Source organism: Diospyros lotus, chromosome 9, assembly GCF_014633365.1.
Source record: "Diospyros lotus cultivar Yz01 chromosome 9, ASM1463336v1, whole genome shotgun sequence".
Classification (NCBI taxonomy): domain Eukaryota; kingdom Viridiplantae; phylum Streptophyta; class Magnoliopsida; order Ericales; family Ebenaceae; genus Diospyros; species Diospyros lotus.
In genome coordinates this window covers 4,633,748-4,660,498 of record NC_068346.1, presented here as the reverse complement: position 1 = coordinate 4,660,498, position 26,751 = coordinate 4,633,748, and the positions used below count along the sequence as shown (strand labels likewise).

At 33.8% G+C, this 26,751-nt stretch overlaps 3 protein-coding genes across 12 annotated transcripts; all 3 read left to right on the top strand.

Annotated features, from left to right (window-relative positions):
* The first annotated feature begins 693 nt into the window (after positions 1-693).
* Positions 694-6,052, top strand: LOC127809509 (uncharacterized). Of its 8 annotated transcripts, none has more exons than XM_052348343.1 (7): positions 694-881; positions 3,465-3,557; positions 3,674-3,770; positions 5,028-5,137; positions 5,300-5,350; positions 5,450-5,526; positions 5,650-6,052. In XM_052348343.1, the coding sequence occupies exons 1-7, from the start codon at positions 861-863 to the stop codon at positions 5,741-5,743; spliced, it is 543 nt and encodes a 180-aa protein (XP_052204303.1). In that variant the 5' UTR covers positions 694-860; the 3' UTR covers positions 5,744-6,052. The 8 variants fall into 8 exon arrangements, with proteins under 8 accessions (XP_052204303.1, XP_052204305.1, XP_052204304.1 ...); XM_052348345.1 differs by having other exon boundaries at positions 695-881; positions 5,055-5,137; XM_052348344.1 differs by having other exon boundaries at positions 700-881; positions 4,959-5,137; positions 5,450-5,530; positions 5,650-6,051.
* A 2,019-nt stretch (positions 6,053-8,071) lies between these two features.
* Positions 8,072-12,053, top strand: LOC127809439 (uncharacterized). Of its 3 annotated transcripts, none has more exons than XM_052348225.1 (7): positions 8,072-8,515; positions 9,149-9,248; positions 10,075-10,173; positions 10,262-10,358; positions 10,627-10,804; positions 11,405-11,476; positions 11,795-12,053. In XM_052348225.1, exons 1-6 carry the CDS (start codon positions 8,343-8,345, stop codon positions 11,463-11,465), a joined length of 708 nt encoding a protein of 235 aa, XP_052204185.1. In that variant the 5' UTR covers positions 8,072-8,342; the 3' UTR covers positions 11,466-11,476; positions 11,795-12,053. The 3 variants fall into 3 exon arrangements, with proteins under 3 accessions (XP_052204185.1, XP_052204186.1, XP_052204187.1); XM_052348226.1 differs by having other exon boundaries at positions 11,405-11,480; XM_052348227.1 differs by having other exon boundaries at positions 11,405-11,484.
* A 2,120-nt stretch (positions 12,054-14,173) lies between these two features.
* On the top strand, positions 14,174-25,644 carry LOC127809940 (uncharacterized). Its single transcript, XM_052349122.1, has 8 exons — positions 14,174-15,351; positions 16,488-16,587; positions 19,198-19,254; positions 20,016-20,133; positions 21,823-21,905; positions 23,771-23,832; positions 23,913-24,009; positions 25,124-25,644. The coding sequence occupies exons 1-8, from the start codon at positions 15,026-15,028 to the stop codon at positions 25,178-25,180; spliced, it is 900 nt and encodes a 299-aa protein (XP_052205082.1). The 5' UTR covers positions 14,174-15,025; the 3' UTR covers positions 25,181-25,644.
* Positions 25,645-26,751: the final 1,107 nt, after the last annotated feature.

Genomic DNA, 26,751 nt, shown 5'->3' with positions numbered 1-26,751 from the left:
AGAGAAAATATAAATTTGGGTTTCTTTTTTTATTTTGATAACAAATGTTAGGATTGATTTCCATTAATGGTGGGTGTTTCAAAATCGAGTGTATTTTTCTAATAACAATACTTGAATCATGTTAGATATATATTATTTTTGTATAACTTGGACTACACAAAGAGATATTATGACCGTCTCTCCATGCGTCTCTATGCGCCTGATCATAAGGGATATTTTTATCATTGATATACCTTTGTATAGTCTAAGGTATATACAAAAATATACCAATAATATTATTTTTTACAATAACATGACTCCCAATATTGATCCTACTATTGGTGACATCAAGCCCATCAAGAGTTGGGTCAAATCGATCTCACTTGTTGTGCCATCCAACAAACACATAATAATGAATTAATTCAAAACAATTCATACATCTCAAAGCATTTTGTTGGGCCATTCATGCTTTGTCAAACATTTTCCATTATTGCAAATTCAAATGGGAACAAAACCAATATTAATTGCTTATTCCCTTGCAATTACTTCCGTTTTTGTTGCTTTGCAAAGCTCCCACTCCCACTGTTATTGTCAATTCATCTCAAACTATATTATTATATGTCACGTTTGCGCCATCCATCAATCTTTATATTATATTGTATGGCAGCGGAAGGGGTCCAGCTGCTGTCTGCCGGCAGCTTGTTGGTGTCTTATTGACAAAGCATGGAGAATATTTTTACTTACTTTGCTACCGCCATAAGGCATCAGTTGAGAGAGAGAGAGAGATTGCTGTGTCGCTCGTGCTTTGGAAGAAGGGAAACCTCTCGACCGAATGTTAGGAGGAGGAGAACGACGACGAAGAATTTAAAGCTTTCTTCCCAATGGAGGACGTCTCTGTACAGGTCATTACCACCGGATACTCCACTCTCCTTTCTGTATTTTCCATTTCCACTTCTAGTAGCCTTCCCTTTAATTTCATCTCCTTATAATATATATATATATATATATATCAGTATATGTTTTGAGCAAGTAGATGTACAGTTTCAGATTGTTCTGTTTTTGGTTTGAATTTCTTTCTGATGCGGTTCTTTCTCGCGCACATTGGACCGTGAAATGCTAAGTAAAGCCATAGGGTGAGGAAGCCCCTTGATGTATCTTATGATTCTAATTTTGAAGCCCTACTTCTTCATCTCTACTTCTTCAGGCATTTCTTTTAAGCCTATATTTATAGACTGTTTTTGTTTGTTTGTTTGCTTCTTTTGTTTCCTTCTTTCTTGCTTTTTTTCTTTCGTCATGATAAGTCATTGGCCTAGGGAATGTATACAGACTGCAATTATTGTCAACTCAAGATATAGGCTCTATTAATTGAGTTCAGTAGCAGGCAGTAATAGCTCCAAGTAAATTCTGCAGAAGAAGGGTACTTTTAAGCTGGTATCTACTATATATATATATATGTTCCTGATCCCTGAAGGGTGTAAAATTGTAAATTTAAAACAAATTAAAGCAAAATAGCAAGAAAGCAAGAAGAGGGATCCTATATTACTGGTGCTAATTAAAGCTGCTGGGGAACTAGAATCTTCTTCTTACATCTCCAGAAAATGCCTTGTCTTGGCCAGAAATCCCATCACCATTCATTTACTAGTGCTAATTAAATAAACAAACAAAAACTCGTCAAAGTGAATATTAGATTACTTAAGTTTAGACACACATATTTCCGTTTTGAGGTAACGTTAAAAGAGTTCTAATTGTAAAGGGGCTGATTTATATATCTGAAACAAACATATTGATGAGTACTTGTGTGATATATTATCTCATATTATCTAACTTCTATATACTAACCTTTATAACCTTTGATATATGGAATAATTTTCCTGCTTCCACCCTTGCATGGATCCGATGTCCTTTCTGGATCCATTAAGTAAAATCAATTGTTCATACTGAAGGTTTTACCTATTAGCTCCACATCAAGAGCAGAAATGCTAGTGTTTATTTGTTTCCGTTGAGTAATTGTTATTTATTTTTAAGAACTGAAATTCAGATTACTGTAATACTATAGCAAAAGACTTGTTTGAAGAAATCCATGCTTGGTAGATAAAAGGCGATAAGAAGCAAACAGCTTTAGCTTGTTTAACGTTTTCCACAGTCTTGGTTTGGTAACACATCACATGCTGAGTGGTCCTGCAAGTATTAGGTGCATGCTTTTCAGGGACTGCTTGTCTAAATAATAGTAAATTATGCTACCCAACATGCGTTTACTTGTCTGAAGTTTTATATTTTTCTCCCCATGTAACATCACACAGCCCCCACTCTAACAAAACATCTTGTTTAATCAATAAAAAGAGTAGCATTCACAAACAAATTCTTTTATTGAATTTCTATGCAAAATATTGTGGTCATTCGTAGTTCATCCACTTCAAACTATAACATTTAACACTCACTAAGCTTAAAAAAAAAAGATTCTCAGCCACAAATTCAAAGTTTCAAAAAGTCAAAAATGATATTCATCTTGTCCTACAAAATATTATTTTTAGAATAATATTGCAGGAGCATCTTATAATCATAAATCTTTGTGATGATTTTCTTTCCCTCCTAATGATGGAATATAAATAAGTAAAATTATTCTAATCATGCCTTTTGTATTTAAGAGTTATATATTTATAACAGTACTTAAAAAAAATACAACTGTTGTATAATTTCTTTGGTGGAGAGTGCTAGAAACTTACCGATATTCAAACTTCTTATCTAGAAGGATAGTGAGCTATTGCCAAAGCAAATAAAATTTTCCTGTTGTCGAGGCAATTCCAGCACCTCCTAAATTTTCTAGGGAATATGAATATTGGTAACAGCCTATTGCCTAGAGCTTCTTTAGTTATATCACAATTGACTATGGTGACACCTAAAGCTAATTCTGTTGCCATAATTAATTTGAAAATTGAAACTTCAATTGAGAACCAAAAAAAATAGTGTGACCAGCTTTTAATGAGTTTGGTTAAACTAAGAATGTGTCTATACAGTTTTGAGTTTAAGCATAAAAAGTAGTATCTGTGGATAATCTTCTGATGGGTCAGGGGCTCTATTGCGCAGAATTAGGTATATGTATTTGGGGCTCTATTACACAGAGTTGTAATTCTTTTGTCATTTTAATATAACTGAGTCAATATCGAACTAGGCATATACATAAGGTATCACATATCCTATATATTCAAGATGTTAATTGTCTGAAGTGGATGCTGCATCAATTCATAAGATTTCTTGTACATATGTAGGCACAAAACCTGGATTGTTTCCAATCATATTCAATAGTTTTGAGGAAGTGATCGATCTTTGTGGGATGGAATTATAGCATGTTACTAACATTTCATAGTTTCACATGCTTCCAAAAAAGGCTTCTTTTTTTACATTTGAAATTAATTTCTTGTTGTAGTTTGTTTATCTTGTAATTATCTTAAGAATTTGGATTTAGCATAAAGTTTACGTTCTTGCAGATTGATGCCAAAAGTTTTGATAAAACTGCCACTGTAGTGGTAGATATGGACAGCTTGCAGCAGCCCACAGATAGAAGTAGCCCCAAAATGATAGTGAGCAATATATATAATTCTTCATTATACAAATCTTAGAAAAATTATCCTCCTACGTGGATAATTTACTAAAATTCCTTTCTCTTTCTTCCTCGCCTTATTGTCTGGCATTTTAGAGAGCCCTATCCCGGAAATGGTCTTATAGAGCTGAGAGATTGACAAATCCTGAGGAAGAAGACATTGATGAATCTTCGAAGAGAACTGCCGCAAAAGGTATGACCTATTCTCTGATTATTATATTTTTTCATCCTCTAAATGCCCTCAAACAAATGGGAATTCTATGATATTCTGATACAGGCATGGACCTGTACATGCATAAGCATTCTTTTTTTTTTTTTTTGAGGGGGGCTTTCTTTTTCATGATTGTCATTATTTAGTAAAAAAGCTCTAATCTTATAGAACTTTTAATCCCAGAGATATTGTTCATTCTCCTTTTCAATCCACTATCATAAACCCTTCACAGTCTTAAATTGCAAAACCTATTTATCTTGAATTTTTGGTAAGATCAGACTGAAGCTACGGCCGGATCTGTCACAATTATCTCATATATTTTTTGATCTTTAATTGTAGAATAGTTGTTTTGAAGAACAGCCATGTACCAGATCCAGAAAAGAAACATCTCTCTCCTAGTTAATTTGTTCTTTAAGAAAGAAACAAGCATTAGGTTCTTAAACCACACTGATACTTGATTGTAGGTAATAAAAACATTAGGTTGCGTTCTCTTTGCTGTTTTCAAGTCATTTTTAGTTTTCAGTTTTCTAAAATAATGAAAACGCGTTCTCTTTGCTGTTTTTAAAAATGCATTTTTGAAAACAAAAAAAAAAAATTGTAAAGAAAACTCAAAACAACAAAAAGTTGTTTTGAGTGTTTTCATTCAAAACAAACTCTAAACTCAAAATACATCTATTTATTTATTTATTCATATTTTATTATTGTAATGGAAAAAAATATTACAAAATCCATTAACTTTAAAATGTATATGTTTTTTTAATAATATATTAAAATTAAATATTTATAATTTACTTAATAATCAAATTTATTGAATAAAATATCATTAAAAAAATATTTTCAAAATTTCAAAGAGAACGCGTTTTCTAATTTTCTGTTTTGAAAAATAATTTTTCAAAATGATAAAGAGAACGCGTTTTCAATTTTCTAAAAACAGATTATCAAAACAGAAAACTGAAAATGAATTCAAAACTCAAAACTAAAAATTGAAAAGCAAAGAGAATGCAGCCTTAGCTTCTAAATGCCCCATAACTTCTTGAATTCTAATTAGCTCCACTATTGATGAAGGAAATCAGTTTCTTAAACCCTATAGAGATCAAAGAAAGCTATATATCTATACATAGTAATAATGAAATTTTCTTGCATCATCCTTTTTTTCTTTTCTTTTTACAGTACTAAATACACAGTTGGAGCCTTTGAAGCAATCATTACTAAGTAACAAATCTATGAATACAAATTCAGCTAATCAAGGCGGCTCCAATCTTTTAGATGCTGCTGATGGGAGGAACAAGAAGTTAAACCGATTTGTGGCCATCAATCCTAGGAAGATCCTTTGTATTTTTGCAACTCTGTAAGTCTTCTTGTTCTTATTTAGTTTCTTCACATCAGTTGTGATTAATCTACCAAAAGTCGGACCATCTTCCTTAGAACCTATATCACATTCAGTGTTGTTCAGCGAGTAGTTCACATTTGAAGTTATTTGAAGTGTGATAACAATCATATTATTTCTATGGAAAATGATATTCATACATAATTTTTGTACAGAACATGCACATAATGAAATGGTAATGGCACTTTTATTTTGTTAACAATCATAGTTTTGTTTGCATCGTATTCTCTTATTTTGTCATCTTGTATTAATAAATTTTTTATTATGGTGACAGGTCAAGCATGGGCTCTCTTGTATTGATATACTTCACCCTTGCCATGAATGTCTCATTTTGAGGTTTTTGGCTGGTTGGTAGGTAACATAGAAGACATATTTAATGTGTGAATATGCAGAGAAATGGAGGTAGACAACAGCTTCAGGTACTAATAATGTTTTTTTTGTTTATATATATATATATATAATACATTTCCATAGGCTGCTGGAGCTCAGTTATGGAGGTAGAGCATTGGACCATTCCAAGGTTCCAACCACCCATCCCTCTCTGTCAAATGCTTTAGACTTTCTCTAGAACCATCTGGCTGTAGATCAGTGAGAAGCCAACCACACAGCTGTATCTATATATATATATATATACTGTAAGATCAAGCTTCCTTCATCTCTGCTTGGTTTTGTGTACCTTCATGTTATTATCTAGGGCAATTGGGTGCTTAGAAAATTTGGCCACTGCAATAAATCAAACACATAATGCAGGCAGTCTTTGAACATGAGCACATGTACACAATTTTGTGCAATGTCAAGTACTTCTTGCTTTGATTCTTATGATTGGCTGGCTTCATGTTACATTGAAAGATTGCTTACGTCTTTCATTACATGAAAGTCGTTTATTTTACGGGAGTTAATTTTGTTCCCATTAAGGAGAACAAGTCAAATTCTGTGTTTAGTAAATTAATTATATATACATGCCCCAGTGCCATTTATGATATCGTATACCATTTGGTGACTATAATGTTTTAAACGAGATCCAACTAATTAATATTTTTATTTTTTTAAAAATAATAATTTCCAATTAAGTAAATTTTTTTATTTTCAATTTTTCATATTTATATAGATGTTTAAAGCCAAATACTCTTTTAATTTTTAAAATAATTAGAGAATAATTGAACATTTTTGGTTTTTCAATGTTTTATATGTTAATGGTGTTTAAGCCAAAATAGATAGTCTCTCAATTTTAAAAATAATTACTAACTAATTATTTTTGGCAATTACTTATATGATAATTATGATTAACATTAAATAGATATTTAATGTTACCATGAACATTAAACATCCGCAAAGGCCTTAAATTTTTATTTTTTTTCAATCTCTTAATCCTTAAAAATTGATAGATAATTTTTATTTTATCGTACAATATATATCAAATTTGACATCATCGAGAATTAAGGCTCAACTTAGAGATTTATATTCTTCGAAAAAAGTTTCAATGATCAGATTAGTATTTGAATTGTAAAGAATGAGCGTAAGAAAAATAATATTGAGTTAAAATTTTAAATCCTTATCATAATTGTATAGTTCAATTTATAATAGTTCGAACTTAATTTCCATTAATTACTCATGTGATGTGTGACGACTAATGCATTCTAATTCATTATAGAATTTATACCTTTATTAGCTAGAGAAAAAGATATAATGATACGCTATAACTTGACAAAATACATATTATTCAAAGATCTAGACATATGTCACCTAATTCTTGATAGAAATATTAAAAAAATTGATTTGTTTTGAAATAAAGATAAAAGTGAAAAAAAAAAACTATGACGACATAAGCGATACGGGACACGTATATCTCCTTTAATTTTTATCTTAGCCGTACATAATAATATATATGTATTAATCATAATAGTAATATATTATGCATCATCTAAGGTGTAGTGACTAAACCTAAGTTTAAATTGAGTGGTTGCTAGTTATTGATAATTGCCTGGGCGTGTAGTGCACCACTAGCTTTCCAAACCCAACTTATAATTACAATCTACTTTAGGCGTCCCTTCTTTCGGTGTAAAATATTTCTTAAGAGCGCATTAAGTTAATATATATATATATATATTTGTATATCAACATGTGTATGTATACACATACGTGATCAAATTTATATTTTTTATTTTTTATAATTAATTTTTTTATTATTTCAATTACACATTTAAGTATATATCTTCTAATTAATTTAATTCTTATATTTTTATTTTTTTATATAGCAAATTAAACTTTTTATTATTATGATTATATCTATGTATTTGTATTTTTGAGTTAATTTAATTTTATATATTTTGATGTATACAAAAAAATAAATAAAGTAAAATGAGTCAATTTAATTTTTTTTTTTTACACATCAAAATATAAGAGTTAAATTGACTCAAAAATGAAGACAGATGAATATAATCAAAATAATAAATGAAAAATACGGGTTGCCATACAAAAAAAATTCAAAATAAAGAAGTTAAATTGACTATGCATGATTGAGAGACGTAATTGAAATAACGAAAAGTTTGAGTTATTATAAAAAAAAATCAAAATATAAGGGATTAAATTGAGTCCTAAGTTCAAGAATATAATTAATTTTATAAAAAATTAAAAATGTAAAGACAAAAATATAAATTTTATCGGGCATATGCATCTAAACACATGCATACACATACATGTATATTCATAATTCATATGTTTATATATACATCTAACTAATTTTTTAAAAATATTTTATCATACAAGCAAACACTAAAAAATAAGATAAAATAATATTTTGATTCCCAAAACTTTAATTAAGAATTTGAGATAAGAAATCAATAAATATAATCTTCCTAATAATTCAAATGAACTACGTAGACGTGTTTGATACGGATTCAAATAGTGGATGGGAAAAGCATTTAGGAGGATGAGTGTGGATGCTGTGCTAGCATGGAAAGCAAAGAGAAGCAGTGGTTGATGAGAGGGAAAAGTTGGCATGGCAGAGCCAATCGTTGGAAAGTTGCTTTTGGGGTCGTTCTGGCGGTGGTTTTTTAATCCAGGGCTTTGTTTGTTTGGGTGGATTGAGCCCAGCAGTGGTGTTAAAGGAATCTACGTGCGATTTCTTGATTTCAGTCGGGCACGATAGATAGATAATTCAGCACATCATGATGTTTTCTGGAAATTCAAACACTAATCACAAGAATCCAAGAATAACTCAGGCTGGGGGTTCTTCTGCTTCTCTTCTTCTGGGTTCTGTGAATCGGCTCAAGCCCGAGACGGGTTTGGCCGTGGGGTGGACTTTCGAAGAATATTGCAAGCTGCAGGAAGGACTTCAGAAGTAGGTCTTTTGTTCCATGGCTTTTGTTAAATTTTGTCTTGAAGTAATTTTATCTATTCTTTTTCCTCTGTTTGACCACGTCAACCTGGTTGAGTAAATCCCCATTCTATCAAGTTCCTTGGAAGGCTTTTCCTGCCATCTCTCCGTGCTTGATTCTTGTACATTTTGTGGGTCTGCTTCCTGATTGGACAGTTGTTCCACCGTTACGTTTAATGATGATGGAATACACAAACTGTGATTACAGCTGATTGGTGAGCTAATGTTCTCGTTAGTACCTGCTTAGATTGTCATAAATGTTTTCTCTTCTTTCATTCGAAGGCTTGCAGCCCATCTGGAGACATCTAGAAACCTAGAATTGGAATTCCAATTGAATTAACGCGTATCTGGAATTCTGTTCAACTGCTTACTTGGGCTCTCCTGGAACTTGGAATTATGTATTTAATTTAATTTAACTATTTACTTTCTTGTCATCTCTTGTCTGCTCAGTCATTGCTGATAACTTGTGCTTCAGAAATTGCGTTGTGCAATTTCAGAATTTATTCGCCTTCCATTGCATTATCATGTGAACTGTACTTCACAGTGACAGTTCCTTTTGTGGTAATGCGGTTTTTTGTTTCCCAATGGAATTTGTAGATATGCCGATGAACCCAACATTATGAAGTACATTAAGATTGCAGCAACTTTGCGTGACAAAACTGTACGTGACGTGACTTTGGCGTCTAAGTGGTTTACAGTGAGTTCCCCCTGTTTCAACTTGCAGTGATGCCTTTGCTTTGTTTGGTACAAGTGACAATAATGTGATGACGTTGAACAAAAAATAAATAAATGCTTTCATCATTGTTGACATGCGTGTTCTCTTCATCACCCCCCCCCCCCCCCCCCCCCCCAAAACAAAGAAAAAGAAAAAACTCTACAGCAATTCGAACTTTGTCATATTAGGAGCTGCTGCAACTTACTGTTTGGACATTATACATCATGCAATTGATACCCATGCCCCCTCTCTCACTCTCCCCCTCTCTTTTCCTCCACCCTCTCTCCCTCTCTATCTTGCACTAGGTTTATCTTACTTTATACTATGGCCTAAAGCTTCTTTTGGTATGTCATAATTGCTATTGGTGATGCCTAAAGCTAACTCAGTTGACATGATTAATTTGACAATTGGACTTAAAAAGTCTTGAAAAAAAAAAACTAAAAACTAAAATAGTATGACCAGCTTATAATTAGTTTAGTTCAAGTAAGAAAGGTTCTTTATAATTTTGAGTTTAGCATTGGAAGTAGTCTCTGTTGGTGACCTTCTGATGGGGCAAGGGCTCTATTACACATGTAGGGCAGGAAAGCTGGATTGTTCCCAATCTTATACAATAGTTTTGGGGAAATGATCTTTGTGGGATGGAATTATGGCGTGTGAGATGGGACTCAACATTTCATGGCTTCATATGTTTCCAAAAAGGCTTTTTCCTCCCCTTTTGCATTTGAATTTAATTTCTCGCTGTATGTTTTGTTTAGCTTGTAATTATCTTTAAGATTTTGGGTTTAGCACAAAGTTCATTTTATTGTAGAGTGACACCATAAGTTCAGATGCAACTGCCATGGTAGCGGTAGATATTGAGAGTCTGCAACAACACTCGGATAAAACCTCCGGCGACCCCGAAATGATAGTAAGCAAAATATGTAACATAATTCCTCAACATACGAATCCTAGAAAGTAGAAACATTATCCTCCCACATCATTTTCTGTCATTGTAGAGAGGCCTATCCCGCAAATGGTTGTGTAGAGCTGAGGTATTGACAAATGCCGAGGAAGAAGACGTTGATGAATCTTCAAAGAGAACTGTAGCAAAAGGTATAACCTATTCTCTGATTATTATCTTTTCCATCTTCTATCACCCTTCAATAAATGGGAATTCTTTGATAAGATACAGGAATAGACCTGGGCAATATTCTGGATCCTTAGCTTCTATAAGCACCATAACATCTTCTATTCTAGTTTACTATTGATAAGGAAATCAGTTTCTTAAACCCTATAGGATGAAGGAAAGATACATATCAGTATGATAGTAATAATTAAACTTCATCCCCCCTTTTTCTTTCCTTTTCTTTTCTTTTTGCAGAACTGAGTACACAGTTGGAGCCTTTGATGCAGTCCTTACTAAGTGACAAATCTATGACTCAAGATTCAGCTAACCATGGTGGCTCCAATCTTTTTGATGCTGCTGTCAGGTGGAACAAGAAGTTCAACCGATTTATGGCAATCAGTCCTAGGAAGATCCTTTGTCTTGTTGCAACTTTGTAAGTCTTTCTATTCTTAATTAATTTCTTTAGATTAGTATGTTGGCAATAATGTGCACATTTGAATTGTGATAACAATCATAAAAGCACGATGATATCTCTATTGTTTCTCAGGAAAATGATATTTATATATAATTATGGTTGGAAGGTGATGGGTTAGAGTTATGGAAATAGCCTCTTGGCAAAGCAAGGGTAAGGCAATGTATAAATACAATCATTTCCCCCTACCTCTCAAAACGGAGACACCCTTTTTTACATAATGTTTATACACAAAATTTTCATAATTAATATGGCAATGACACTTGTACAATAATTATGAATCGTTGACAGATCTTTCGTTTCTATACGGGATTAAAAGGAAAATGTTATTTCTTCCGAACATTTACAATAAGGGCAATATCAATAACATATACTACTTAAATGGTTCATTTATTTCAAAGTTGTGGGATGCAAGATTGTCATATCAATCTAGTGAAACATTCGTCTTAATTTTTTTTTTTTGTTTTGGCATGACATTACCTAATTTGGAATTAAATTTTTGCTTGTGAAGCATTATCCTATTCTAGAGTGATATTAATTAATTGTTGTTCATGGTAACAGGTTGAGCATGGCCTCACTAGCATTGTTATACCATACCCTTGCCGTAAATGGCAAATTTTGACGGTTTGGAAGGTTGGTAGGTAACATATAATATAATGGCACTTGGTAAAATATATCAAAAATTACATAAAATACTCTATACATTTCAAAAATTACATTTATCCTACTGTTTAAAAGTTATATCAAATTAAATTAGTCACGGCTATTAGATTTAGACCACACCGAGATAATCTTTATAAAAATCTTTTGTTTAATAAAGGGAGATCAGTGTGGTGTTCAAAAGGTGGCATTTATGTTGAAACAAGCAGAGAAATGGAGGGAGACAATAGCATCAGGCACCAATAATATCTTTCGTTTTTATTTATATTATATTTCCCTTGGCTGCTGCAGCTCAGTTATGGAGGTCGAGTACTGGACCATTCCAGCCCCCTCTCTGTCTCTCCAATGCTTTAACTCTCTCTAGAACCAGCTGGTTATTGAAGATCACTGAGAAGGCAAATGTTTTAGACTGTGCCAAACACTGGATACACGATCGAGCCTGTTTATATCTGCTTGGTTTTGTGTGCTTTCAACACATCTAGGACAGTTGGGTGTTCAGGAAAATTTGGCCAGGCAATTAATCAAACGCATTGCAGGCAATCCTTGGGCATGGACTTGCACACTATCTTGTGCAATTTTAAGTACCTTCTTTGTTGAGCATGAAGAACCAGTCCATATTTTGATTCTTGTCTTTGGTTTGATGTTAATGTTAACACCACAAGATTATGGGACTTGAGACAATAATTGCATATAAGCTCACCGGTTTTAGATTGAAACAAGCATGCTATATTTACCAACTCAATGTCCACTATCCAATATGGTGTGACAATGAATTCAAACTTTCCCATCTTATTACCATATATTTGTTTTTATTAGACAATAAAAGAAAAAAAATATATTTTGTTATATGGAGTATCATAATTCTTTACCTTATAAATGTTAAAAAAGTTTATGTGGGACATAGTAAGTTATATGATATTGCGAAAAGAAAAAGAATAATTCTATCAATATAATTTTAATTAATAATGGCATTTGTGAGAGAAAAATAATATTTTTATCAAATTTTTAAAGAAAAAATGTGCTCTCAAAATAACGAGATAACAAATTGTTAATATCATCAATTTATGTATTGTTAGGGGATAATTTGACATGATTTTTCTTTAGGGCACTATATATATATCAAATTAAGGTACAATCACATCATTCCACATGAAATTTAAGCATTGTTTGATGGAAATATCAAAAGGGGTTTGATTGAAGGCCATAATTTTTGGTGAGCACCTTCCATGCATTGGTATTTGTTTGCTTTGCTTTTATTTTGTTTGATATGCAGATGCTAGTAGTTGCACTGTTAATGGAATATGGAGATCCAACTCATCATGTGAACCACTTTACTAACATGCATTGTATTTATTTAAAGTGAAACCATAGAAAGCCAATGTGAACCAAAGGAAAGCAAGGTTGCCAAAATTGGATGTGTAAGCAAATCAGACCCAAAAAGAAGGCATCCAACTTGCAGATAAAAGAAACCAGGCCGTGTATGAGCCTCCAAAAGCAAGCACACAGTTGATATATGCACTATAAATCTAAAAGATAAATTTGAAAATCCGAGTCAAAGTAAAGATTACTCTTTTGAAATTACGAAAATAATCTTTTTTTTTCAAGTGATAAGAGTCAGTTTTAGGGGGGGGTAAAACGGTTGGCATGCATCTCCCAATTCTTTAAAAGCAGAATTATGCCAAGTGGTTAGGTGGGCCTTGTATTCTAATATTCTAAGTCTCCTCTGGATGAGTTGAGAGGCTTGAAGTTTGTGCCTTTCCTCCATCCATGGAATCTCCGTGTGGACCTCTCTCTTCTGCGTATACACAATTCTCCATTGAATTGAAGCTATGTCTATGTCTATGCCTACTGCCTAGCTGTTAATTTGCATCAAAATCAAAAGAAAGAAGGGGCTGTGGTGCTACCAGACATCATCATCTGCCATGCCCTTTGCAGATATGGTCCCAACAAGAGACCCCCAACCATGCTGTCAGATTCTTTCCTCTTCTTCCCCCCCCCCCCCCCTTCCTCTTCTTCCCCCCCCCCCCCCCCCCCCCCCCCCCCCGAGTCAAATAGTGACCATCTTCTTCTTCCCTTCATAAATTTCACTCCACCCTTAAAACAAATAAAATGCCTTTTAAGAGCCTTGTATGTTACTTTTTTAATATTATTCTGGCTATGAGAACAAGTTTTCTTTAAAATACAACAAAATCCTCTCTCTCTCTCAGACAATTAAGTGAAAAAGATAATTGTTCATCTAATGAACAATTATTTCAACTTTTTATGTTAATCTACATAATCTATTCTAATAGTCATGACCACCCTTTTCAATGAACACAATTTATAGTAACAACATGCATAATATTAACATTTTAACAGTGTGCCAATGAGTAGGAAAAAGAAAAGGAGAAAAAGAGCTAATTAATCTGTGTCACAATCCAGGAAGCATTGGAATTGGATTGAGCAGAGGAGTGTACAGCAGCAAAGAAGCAGCAAAAACAACATGAAGAAGAAGACATTGAAAAAGGCCAGATATGAAAAAAGTGATATAATAATAATAATAATAATAATACAATAATAATTATGTGAAAGGGGAAAAAGGTGGAGAGTCCACAATAATTGGCATCAAATGCTTATTGGGATTCCCACTGTTGCTGAATTTCAAGATCTGCACACACACACACACTCTCCCATCCCCACCCCCACCCCCCCAACCCAAAAAACCCAAAATCAAAATTGAAAAATTAAAAAAATGAAATCAAATTGAAACACCAGCAGGCAACAACTACAAGAGTAAACAAAATCATATATATTCTCAGAAACACCCCCCCACAAACCCTAAAATTCCCCTTCTTCCCATTCTGTTCCTGCTCCCCCATTGGCTGAGTTTCATGGAATACTATTATTGTTGTTGTTGTGAGCATATACAGCCAAATCAAAAGCAGAGCAAAAAGTAGTGAGTGATGAGATAGAAAAGGCAGCAGAGCCAATTAGGGCTCCGTCGGAAAGTTTATGCACTTATAAAAAGGTATCCCCTTCTCTCCCTCTTCTCTCCTACCCAATTTAGGGTTCTTCGTTATCTGTTACTTTTATTGGGAGCTGGGTTCTCTTTTGTTTGTGCGTGTGTTTTTGTTGGTTCTTATGGATTTTCCAAGGATGGAGCTGCTTTGGTCTTGTTCTGCCGTGGATTTTAAGGCGGAGCTGGTCTTTGGCCTAGTGGTATGAATTTTGGTTCAGGGTTTTGAATCTGGGGTTTTGTTTGGTTATCTCTGGTTTGAGTTTTCGATTATTGAGCTGGAATCTTTGTTAGACCACGAGCCCTGGAGTTTTGAGAAGTTAAAGTGGTCGAGCTTTTGGAATCTTGAGCAGTGCCTTGTGTTGAGGGATCTAGGTGGACTTACTTTTCTAATAATAGTTGAGTTTCTAATCTTCACACGAGGCGGAGGTTTTACGCTATGTGAAGAGTTCACGACGCTGTGGTTGCTCTCTTGGGAAGTTTAGGAGGGTTGAGAATTGGTAGCTGTTGAGGAAATTGGGGCGGAAATGGCAGCTGAATCGAACTCGGGCTTTCGCCATGAGGGAGTTTTGGGCTCTGCTTTGAGCCGGCACGCAATTTCGTTCCAGTCGGGAGCTATAAACAGCACATCTGAGATGATCCCGATGGCCAATTACTATGGGGTAAACACTACAGTAGGCATGATGTTTTCTGGAAATTCAAGCATCATTAACAACAATCCGAGAGTAACTCAGGCTGGGAGTTCTTCTGGTTCTCTTCTTCTGGATTCTGTGCCAGGGCTCAAGCATGACACAGGTTTGGCTGTGGAGTGGTCTCTTGATGAGCAGTGCAAGTTGCAGGATGGACTTGAAAAGTAGGTAGTTTATTCCATGGCTTCCGTTGAATTTCCTTTTAAAAAGTTATAAGTCTTATCTTACAGTATTTTAATTTATGCTTTTCCTTTGTTTGATAAGTCACCCTGGTTGAGTAAAACTTCAGTCTCTCAAGTTCCATGGAAGGCTTTACATGCTATCCTTCTGTGCTTTTTCTTGTACATTTTGTGGTTCTACTTGCTGATCAAATGGCTATTAGTATGCTGTTGTGCCATTACTCTTAATGATGATGGAATGCATGAACTACTCATGTAGCTGATTGTTGAGCTAATGTTCTAGTTTAGTGCCTGAACGAGTATTAAATGGCAAATAAGAAGATGGTCATAATCACTGTATTTTCTGTTTGCTCTTTGAGTTCTGTGCCCAGATTTAATTTCTTGGTAAGAACTTCATTTCCAGGTAATTAATGTTTTTGGAGCTCTTCATTCATGAGAAAGGGACTTGTGCAAAATGTATCTCAGAGAGTAAGTGATAAGATTGAAGAACTGTGAGTTCAGAGTGTGGAAGAGTGGGGTTGTAATTGCCAGGTTTGTGGAAGAAGATGAGGGTTTGAATCATTAGCTGTGAGAAATGGTGTTTGTGGCAAGGTTTAAAGAGGCTTGTGGAAGAGAGGTAGTTGTGGTGGTGTGATTGGGGTTCCAAGGAAAAGCAGAGAGATGTTAAAAGAGAAATAATTATGCAGTCACCATAATGCTGTTGTTATCTTTATGGTTCTCAAAACAATTAATATGATGTTACAAATGAAGTTTAGTCATCATTTGACTATCTGTTGGTTAAGATTTAAGAATGGTTATTGATCTTGCCAATTTTCATATTAAAATCCAAGGGATGCGTAAATAGCCTCTCTTCTTTCTTTTTAAAGGCTTAAGGAGTTGATACTTGACCTATCTTTTCCTTTAGCTCTTAGGACTTGGATTTATGTATGTACTGTCTTGACATCTCTTGTCCACTCAGTAATTGTTGATAATTTGTGTTTCAGTAATGGCATTTTGTAATTTCAGAATTTATTCATCTTTCATTGCATTACCATGTGAACAGTTCTTCACAGTGACAGATCAGTTATTTTTCTGGGAAAATATTAATTCTTTTTTTCCCCATTTTCTAATGTAATTTGTAGATTTGCGGGTGAACCCAGTATCATGAAGTACATTAAGATTGCAGCAACATTGCATGATAAGACCGTACGTGATGTGGCTTTGAGGTGTAGGTGGATGACGGTGAGCACCTCACTTGTAATGATTCCCTTGCATTTTCATTTGGTTCAAGTAACAATAATGTGATGGCATTTAATTAGAAAACAAAAGAGAAGAGGTATTTTGATAACTGTTGACATGTGCGTCCTCTCCCCCCCCCCCCCCCCACACACACCCTTCACAGACACACCCCAAAAAAATAATCATCAATTCAAAGTATCATATTAGATGGAGCTGCTGCTTCTTATTTTGCTATTGTACATCACACAATTGGTACCCCTACCAGCCTCTCTCACTCCCCTCTCCATTTACCTTTAAAATCTCTCCTTCTTCATCTCTCCCTAGGTTTATCTTATTTTGCGTTATCTATGCTTAGATTTGGCTCTAGAACTGCTGACCCCACATAGTGGGATTAAGGCTTGCCATGTTGTTAGATTTGGTTCTAGAACCCATTTGATCAAAACCCTCTTATATGAATGGAGCAGGTCCTAAAGTATTTTAAAATTTGTGATCTTTTCTGAATTTAATCCTAAAAACTATTTATGCAAATGGAATTAAATTTCAGTTCAATAAAAGTAATATACTTCACTCTTATGCCTCAGCATTTTTTATTCAGTTGACATTATTGAATTTCTTTAACTTTTCCTTCATGTAGGCCACTCTCTAGGTAATATGCCACACCCCACCAACCATTCTCTTTTAGACATGTTTGAATAACCAAAAAACACTATTTTATGATGACACTGAACCTGCTCCCCTTCAGATATAATGTAAAAGATTTTCATATTGTTAAAAAATATAGTAATTTTTTTTAAGTGATGTTGATGTCACTTAAAAGTGCTAATGGAAGGATATTTATGCATCAGTCATCGTATTGTTAATATACTTTTTTCCTTTTGGGGGTTGATCGGCCAACTGAGTAATCCCTCAACAGTCCTATGGTTAGTTCCATGTCTTACCTTCACATTTTTACTTATGATCTTGCATAGTGCGTGTTATCCTCTTGCCCTGCAATGTAGATTTATTGGGTTCTCTAATATTTTGGTGGTGTTCTTTAATTGTTTATGCTTTCTCTTTTGTTATCCATTAAGAAATTTAAGTAATATAGATTTTGATGGAAACTAGAAAGATGTTGTAGAATATACAAACACATGTTTCCAACATCTATATTTAGCCGAGGGCAGCTGGCCTCAAATGTATAAAACCCAAGTATGGCCTTCAACACTGCTTTGGTCCTTTGCTTTGTGGTTTTAATTGCCTTCGGCATATATCTATGAAGTTTAGCTGTGGTTTGAAGTTGGGAGAACCTGCTCAGCACAATCAGTTAAATTGTAGTTATGGACATTCTTATGTACTTCTAGTATTTCATTGTTTACATTGACAGCAGATTCAACTGTGAGTCTACACCTAATGAAATTATCCTTTTATTCACTGGCTATGCTGCTTTAGCACATATTCGGTGTCTAAAAATAGGGAGAATCCATCTGCATGGACAGGTTGGAAGGACTTTGGCCTTCGTTTGCTCTTTCTCATCATGCCCTTTTTGGTTTTCCTCTTCCCAATAGATGTTTCAGCACTAATGGAAGTATTCTAGTTTCAAACTAAGATCTGTACAATGAGGGAACCACTCTGGCACCTGCTTTAACTTTTTGAAGATCATAGAAGAATGCAACAACTGGCATGTGACAGTTTTTCATCCCTTGATGGTGGGCTTGAAGAGAGTTAGAGGGTTGAGCATGCCATAGCATTATGATCTAATTATCTGGTGTTATCTCTGGTGACCCATGTTAGCAGTTGCAGGTTATACTAATGATCTTACAAAGAAGAGGGAGAAATACAAGCATTTGAATAAATAATGCAAGATGCAAAAGTTCTGTTTTTTCAACATGTTATATTAAATAAATGGATTTTCTGACTGGGAGTAGGGTGTGATATATATTTTAATTGCAAAAGCCAGCAAAATGTTATGTCTGATTGAGACATCATGCGGACCACAAATACATAATCTACAGTTGAGGTATATCTGATTGAAACATGTGAGAATGGGTAGATTTTTGGCTTCACAACTTGTGGGCCACATAATCAACTTGCTTTTGTTGTCTTCTGTCTGGCAACCTGTTGTGCATTTTTATCCTACCTACTCAACCCCCCCCCCCCAAACACACAACACACACACAAAAAGTATATATTATGTATGTCTAAATCTAATAAGTCTTTAAGATTTTACCTTCTCTTCCCACCCCTCACATGATCAAAAGAAAAAAGAAAAAGAAAAAGAAAAAGGAAAAGGGCCAGTTAATTATCAAAGGCATGATGTATATTTAATTCTGATATGATATATGTTGTTCAGTTTACGAAGATGTGTGCGTGTGCATTTGGAAATATTTGCAATGGTCACCTCTCTTCCACCCCCTACCCCATGCACCCACCCACATGACACAAAAAGAAAAAAGTAACAATTAACTATTGTGATGTGTATATCTAAAAAAAATCAGAGAGGTAATTATTGATGTCATTTGGTGTATATTTAAATCTAATATGATTTATCCTATGCACTTGTCAAATTTATGCTTGTTTATTTTGTGCATTGGAAAAATATTTAAGGACATGATATAAATGTCTCATATTTTGCAGAGAAAGCGAAGGAAACCAGAGGAATATAATTCAGGGAAGAAAGTAAACAGCAGGAAGGTATTCATTTGAGACAGACTTATGTTTCTTAGGTTTTCTTCTGTGGGACTCATTAAAAGCACATGAATTGTTTCAGCTTGAGACTTAATTTGAAACAATAGTGAGTTTTGTAATAAAATATACATCCCAACCTGAAACTGGATCTGCATCTTGACACTTCTTATAGAAGGCAGAGGAAGTCGCCAAAGGCTTTTGATTCGGCAGTTTAAATTCTTCTGTTGCATTCTATTCAAAGAGCTGAATCTTTCATTACGCTGGTAGGTTGTGGTTAGTCATATATTCAGATCTTTTCTTGATTTCAATTATTAACCATCTTCTTTTTTCAAATAAATAAAACAGTTTTTTTCATGGTTTATTTTTAACAAGGAAAAAGCTCTTGCAAGCACTTTGACTGCTTAAGTTTGCTGATTTAACAATATTCACCATTTCTTTTTGTCCTGATTATGTTATAACCTTAAATTTTCTTCTAAAGAATTAGGCTTTGCATGAATTCTGGTGGAAGAGGGCTTTGGTTAGTAATATGGTTGCAATTGGCTTGCCTATGTTTTGCTTATTTTATGTGTGCATGTGAAACAATATATATATACTACCAAGATAACAGATTAAATAAGAAGACACTATAGATAGCTTAATGTTTGCAACTCCACTTGCACAGTGGAGCAGCAGAGATAGGATTGTTTTTTTGATTTATTGAATAAACCAGCATCTTTAAGATGTTACTTGATTGAGGAACCAGTATTCTAAAGATCATGCTTTTCCAGGATAAATTGGTTGAGTCATCCTCCAAGGCAAATGTATCTTCATTTTCACCATCTAGTATGGCTGCACATTCTTTGATTATGAACCATCTGGACCACAGTGAAACTTTACCTTCTGAAGGTTAGTGTTCTATATTCCTTTAACAAAAGCCCTTGTTTATGTTTTTTCCCCCTCAAGGTTCTTGCAATTCAAATGATTGGTTTTGGTAACATTAATAAAAAGAAAATGGGAAACAAGTATGCCTAGAAAGAGAAAATTTGAAGCATTGTTTTTTGGACATGAAACACAAATAAGGTAGCATAAAGTTTCAACGTAGTAACATATACATATGGATGCTGTAGGAAACTACTTCACATTGAATATTATTTTTAAGATGTTAGTTGTCAACTTGTCATGTGCTTCACTGTGCAATGCTTTTTCTACTTATTGATTTAGTTTCATTCAAGTTTCATTTTGTATGTTTTGTTGTAAATGACCATATGTATATATATGCGTGTGTGTGCGCCTTATACTTACATACTTACATTCTATCTTTTTATTTGCTTTTGGTAGTAAGTTAATAATTGTGAAATGCGACTTTCTTTCTTTCCAATTTTATGTTTTAATATTGACTGGAATATTATTCATTAAATAATATAAATTATAGGGCTAACATACGGCAACAAATCCCAAGGCTCAATCCCACTAGGTGGGGTTGGCTGCATGAAATTTTTAGCTTTCTAATCATCTATGTCCGTATCCATATCTTCTACAAGAACATGTTAAAGGGTTTCTCACAAGTTGTCTTTAGTCTTACTCTTTTTTTCTACCACAAGCTTCTTCCACCTTATCAACCCACCTCACATTTTCATTTATTGGTTTTCTTTTAACATGTTGGAACCATGTTAATCACGATTAATGCATCTTATCTTCAAAAGGCGCCACTCTTACATTGTTGTGTATAATGTTTTTCTAGTTCTATTTTTTTTTTTTTTTTTTCTTGTATGGCCATTCATCCTCATCTTAATTCCACTCATATTTTGCAATAGTGCTAAGGGATGACCTGGTGTACTAGACTGCTTTCTTTGTGAAGGTCAATGGAAGGTCATTTTGAAAGAGAACCTTCTCTTTACAAAGATAAATAACGAAGAGAAGTAATCTAAATAGGAAAATTAATTACTTGATGCAACAAGATATCTATTTCTATTTTATTAAATATGCAAATGCCAGATTTGATGTGTGAAACCCTGTCAAACTTTCTTGTTCCTAAAATAGCCTCCAATATTTTACATAAGAAACAAAAATTAATCATGTTAATGAGATTTGAATTTATGACCTCTCTAAATTACAATAAAATTGTGACAACTTTATCACTGCACTAAGACTTATTTTGTTTAAAATTGTCTAAAAAAATAAAAACTAAATTTCAACTGTTAAGCAGCACCCAATGAACCTTCATTCGAAATTTTTTATTTTTTTTATTTTTACATGCATGGCATGGGCTACCTCTCTAATATACCAAATCCAAATCAAATCCAGAAAATTTAGTTTCTAAAATATGTTCAACTCCTTAAACCAAGAAAAATTACAAGAAAGGAAGGCAGCATGCTTGTTTGGAATACATGTAAATAAAGATTCTACTCCCTAAGATGGACACTTTTCATTGAACTGGACGTCAACCATAGCCTTTGTTTTGAGTTCCCTGATGCTATTGTCCTTTAGCAGTTGTACAACAGCTGGAGCAAATGTCTCTTTTTTTTAATTAAATATCTTTCTTCTAGTTTTTCTGGTCTTATCTTATGCTTTTTTTTTTTTTTCTCTTGATCCCAGGATTAAGTGGTAGAACAAGGCATCTTTTGGAGCAAAATAATCAAGTTCTTAGTCAAATTTCTGCAAATCTTTCTGCATTTAAGGTGAATGTCAAATTCTCTGTACTTTCATAGTGATATGCATATTTACCCTTCAAGATTAATATGAATTATATTCTGATTAAAAGGACATTTTACAATAGAGAAATGCATCAGTCCACAATTCGTTGTGTAACTTCATCTTTATTCATACATGCTTTGCACTATCCAAATTGTTTGTATTCCTAATGATTAATCAGTATTGCAAATCAGTTTTATCTATCATGGTATACCTTATTTGGCAAAATGTTCTGTTCTCTTTTATTTTAATTATTTTCTGAACATACTACCGGCTGCAAGGATTCTCATAACTGTAAGTTCTAGTTGATATATGCCTGCACTGTGGAGAAATTTCTTCATTCGGGCTCTCACATTTATCATGCGTGCACATGAAGAAAATGCTTTTGTTTTGGGAAATAAGAAATTAATGTTTGGTCATAATCAATTAAGGAAAGATGGTCTTCTGTATTATGTTTATCTTTACTTATTGAATCCATCTGCGTTATAATTTCACTATGTCCAAATTAGTTATTACGATTGCTGCAAGTTTATTTATTTATTTCTTCATTTTGATTCTAACTAGTTATTTAATCACTATTCTGGATTCATTAGATTGGCATTGGGGGTTCATTAGATACTTAAATTGTGCTATTTTCATGAAAATGTATTATCACAAACAATACTAAAGACACAAGTTGTTTTTCTATATGATGGTTTTGCTTTCTAAAGAATCAATTGCTATTGCTATATGAATTAATATATACACATAGATTCATATGTATATATGTATATATCTAGGAGGAGCTTTTTTTCAAAAAATAATGTCACGTCAGTTTGTAGCTTGAGGGGCATCTCCTGACTAACTGCAAGCATTAGGTGGCTTTACAAGTCCCTGTTGGGATGTGGCACTTCACATTAACGTGCTTAGCTCTATGCATACACAAAGAGAAGAAACTTACCAGCTCTTTCGGTGCCCATATAATGTAGTCTATAAGGTGGGCAGAAAATGCTAGGGGCTGTTTGAGATATTATCAATTTTTGGCTGTTTGTTTTCATATTTTTATGTTATGTCCGTTTCAGTTGGAAAAAACTGGAAACTGAACCTCTATTTGAGAACAGTCTGATTTTTGTGTTTGTGTTTAATTTTTAATATAATTATATTATAAATATAACATTAATAATAATTATAAATTTATCATTTTAATATAGTATATTGTTTTATGATATATTATTTTAACTTTTTTAATAATATAATTTATATTATAATTCTAACAAGACCTTTGCTTTTCACTTTTGTAGCAGCATAGTTTGCTTTAGGAGCAAAATTAAGTTTTTAGGTGAACCCCAAGGGGGCAAATTATTATTTATCCTAAGCTAGAATGTGCTAGTTAACATAAGAACTTTGTAATTTGGATAAATCAGGTAAATAAACATTGATCTAATCTGATCCCCTGTATAGTTTCTGATCCTCCTCTTCATCAGGAAGCTTGCATAATCAACTGTTGAAATAATTCTAGAAAAGTATCAGATTTGTCCATTTGTTTTCCTTATAAATGACTTAGTATGTTAGATTTAACTAACTGATTGTTGTTTTCCCCAGAAAATGTGACATCAACTTCTCAATGTGCTCTTAGTCTTAAATAAATTGGAGAGATAATGTAATAACATACTTTTCCATTTCATGACTAATTGAAGTGTGTTCAACTTGTTTTTTCTTTTTTTTTTCCCAGTTTTAATTTTTATAAACTACTTGATTTATACTGATGATTAGCTGCTATTGTTTCTGCATGAGATATTAAATGCTCCTCTTGGTCCACCTGAGAGAACCTCAGTTTGTAGCTGACATTTCATTTTAATACTTTATCAAACAGTTGCAGGATAATATTGACCTCTTTTTTCGCACAAGGAACAATATAGCTATCATCCTAAACGAGTATGTGATAATCATTCAATATACTACTGCTGTTACTTTTATTTGATTTCACATTGCTAATATTTTTTGTGGACTTGCAGTATGAGTGAAATGGCTGGCATAATGAGTCAGATGCCACCACTGCCTGTATCCATAAATGAGGAACTTGCAAATAGTATATTGCCTAATACATCCCAGGTAATATCTCATTTAGTGTTGCTATTTTTTGAGGATTCCCTTTTATTTGGTCATTAAAAGAATTGCTGAGGTACATATACGAACCTTATTCCCTGAATAATATTGAAGTTTTTGCTTTGTACTGGAGACCCCAAATTTGTTCTGGAAAAAAGTTATTGAATCAAGCTTCTCTTTTTACCTCTCAATCCATTGCCATGTTATGTTATCCTGGCACAGTCCTCTGCTTATTTATTATCCATTGATATATTTTCCCAAGCTGATCAGTCCAAGTTTTGTCCTCTTCGTAGCAATCAATGTTAGGGTTATTAAGAAGTCCAGAGTCAGTTTTCTTTTATGGGCCAGATTTGGCAAAGCTAACAAATCATTTTTAGTGTTCTATAACAGTTAAGAGATAATTGGTTTATTATGGGGCCAGCGGTACTGTTTTATTCTATAGCCATTTATTAACAAATTGAGAAGTGATTTATTTTGTAGCCCGAAGATTTCATTTTATAAATCCATTAAACTGATAAAATATCGTTTACATTTTTCTGGAACTAAGACCTGTAGTTACTTGCCAATTCTTTGAAGATATGCTGCAGGAAGAGATTAATTGTGCAAAGCAAATATATGTGCCATTAGCTCCAATATCATACTTGACTGGGCCTGGTAGTATGAGTGAGTGATTGTTATATTTGCAGTCTTGGTGGTATTTAGATAAATTCAACTACTTGACAAAGTCTTAATACTAAATTCAGCTGGTTCGAGGCTAGCAATTGAAAATAACGTTGCAGAACATGCACAATGACGTTCTCAATAGATCCGATGGATTGAATCAATTATTCTGTTTCATTTTTTTGTGATGGTCAGGAATTCTGACGGTGTAAAGGGTGTTCTGCAAAGTAGCTTACATGAACTAGTTATGTTGAACCTGCTAAAAACTAGATGGGGTCTACCTTGGTCCATGAATGTAAAGGTTTATGGTTTCAGATGAGTAGTGGTATGCCATAATTTAAAGTCGATGGGAATGTCTAGGTTATGATATCAAGCTTGTTAACCATCTCTTGGACCTTATCAATGGTATGAAAGCAACTTAACTTTGCTTTAACACAAAGTTGTCCTTTTTTGTTGCCAGGCAATGATATTTGGCTCAGCAAGTGGGATTCATCTGAAGCAGGAGCCCGGATGCTAATAGCAAATCCTTGTGATCGAGTTTGACTTGTCGGTCTGTGTAAGTACAAAAATTTTTCTGCTGTAAATGCGCAAGAAGATAGTAGGGAGTCTTTCATCCATGTACAAACATGCACATCAACATATTGGGTCCGGTGATGAGAAAATTTGTAGAGAGAATCACATTTTTGGAAGCTGAAAATTCTACCTTATGGATAGTGAAGTCCAAGCACCAACAATAATAAGTGCACAGAGCTGTCAGTCGTCTGTGGGGGGCTCCGAGGAGCGTGTCTAATCATAGGAAAGAATGTGTTTTTACGCTTTAACTGTTGTTAAGGCCTTTTGTGTGTATAATCTCCTTGGGGAGTGGATCATTTTTGGTGCTTGATTTATCCGTATTAGCTGTAGAATGTTACGATATAGCAGATGTGGCTTCTGTCATTGTCCTTAATGGATCCATAAATATAGTTTCTCTATATGTCGTCACCTTCTGTCTCGATGTATATTATTGTCCTCTTGGCCTTCCATTGTCCATCCATGGAATAGTCTGCACGCTTGGTGGGATTGGCCAATATTTTTAAACTCACTGGACTCTTAGCCGCAAACCCGTGTGCCCCTCAGTCTCAAGGGACCTCGAGGCTAGAAAGTTGGCTGCAGAGAAGGCCGCCATAGCCTGTAGTTAGTACGAGAACAACCCAAGACCTCTTGGGGATTCCAAAAACTTGAGATCTATTCAGTTGGAAACAAAGGTTGATAAGGTTGCATTTGCAAATGAAGCCGAATTGTATGACCTTGGTTGAGAGATACAAGCGAAGCACGTGTTCTATATACGGCGTTCAAACAACCAAACTATTACTGCAATCCGGAAGCAAGCAAGCAAGCAAGCAAGCAAGCAAGCAAGCAAACTGGTGTCCTGCCCGGCTTGGGTTGAAGACAAATTTGTTAACTTCTTGAAAATGATGTTCTGTTCTTACTAATTATATCCGTTTATTTGTCCTGTCTGTCTGGCATTAGTCCGTTTTGTCCTTTCTTTTTTAACTTATTTCTTTTGATGATATTCACTCCTTAGTCTGCTCAACACAAAATGATAAAATAACGAAACAGCCGTGCCAAACACTTTTTTAGAAAAAGAAGAAGACGACTTAATAAAATTAAAGTTGATGATTATTATTGGTGATGTGTAAGAGAAATAGAGGGGGGAAAAATATATTAATAAATGGATTAACACAGTTTATTAAATGACTTAATAACAACAGAAGGTTGTAAGAGATTTGCCTACAATGGCCAATACGACTCACAAGCTGATAAAAAAAGTTGTAAAGGTCTTGTACAAAATATTTGATTTAAGTATCGAAATATTTGATTTAAGTATGAGAATCTTTTTATAATCTTTGATTGTTTCTTTATTTTTTTTCTTGTGGACTCAAGCGTTTAGACGGACGATGATATTTCTTGTCAAATAAATTTATTGTTGTATTTTAATAATAACAATTAAGAACCATGAATTAAATTATAAAACTAATTCTTAGGTTAACTCAATTAACTAACACCCCATCAAGAATCAACTAACAAGGTCATGATAGTCATTTTAAT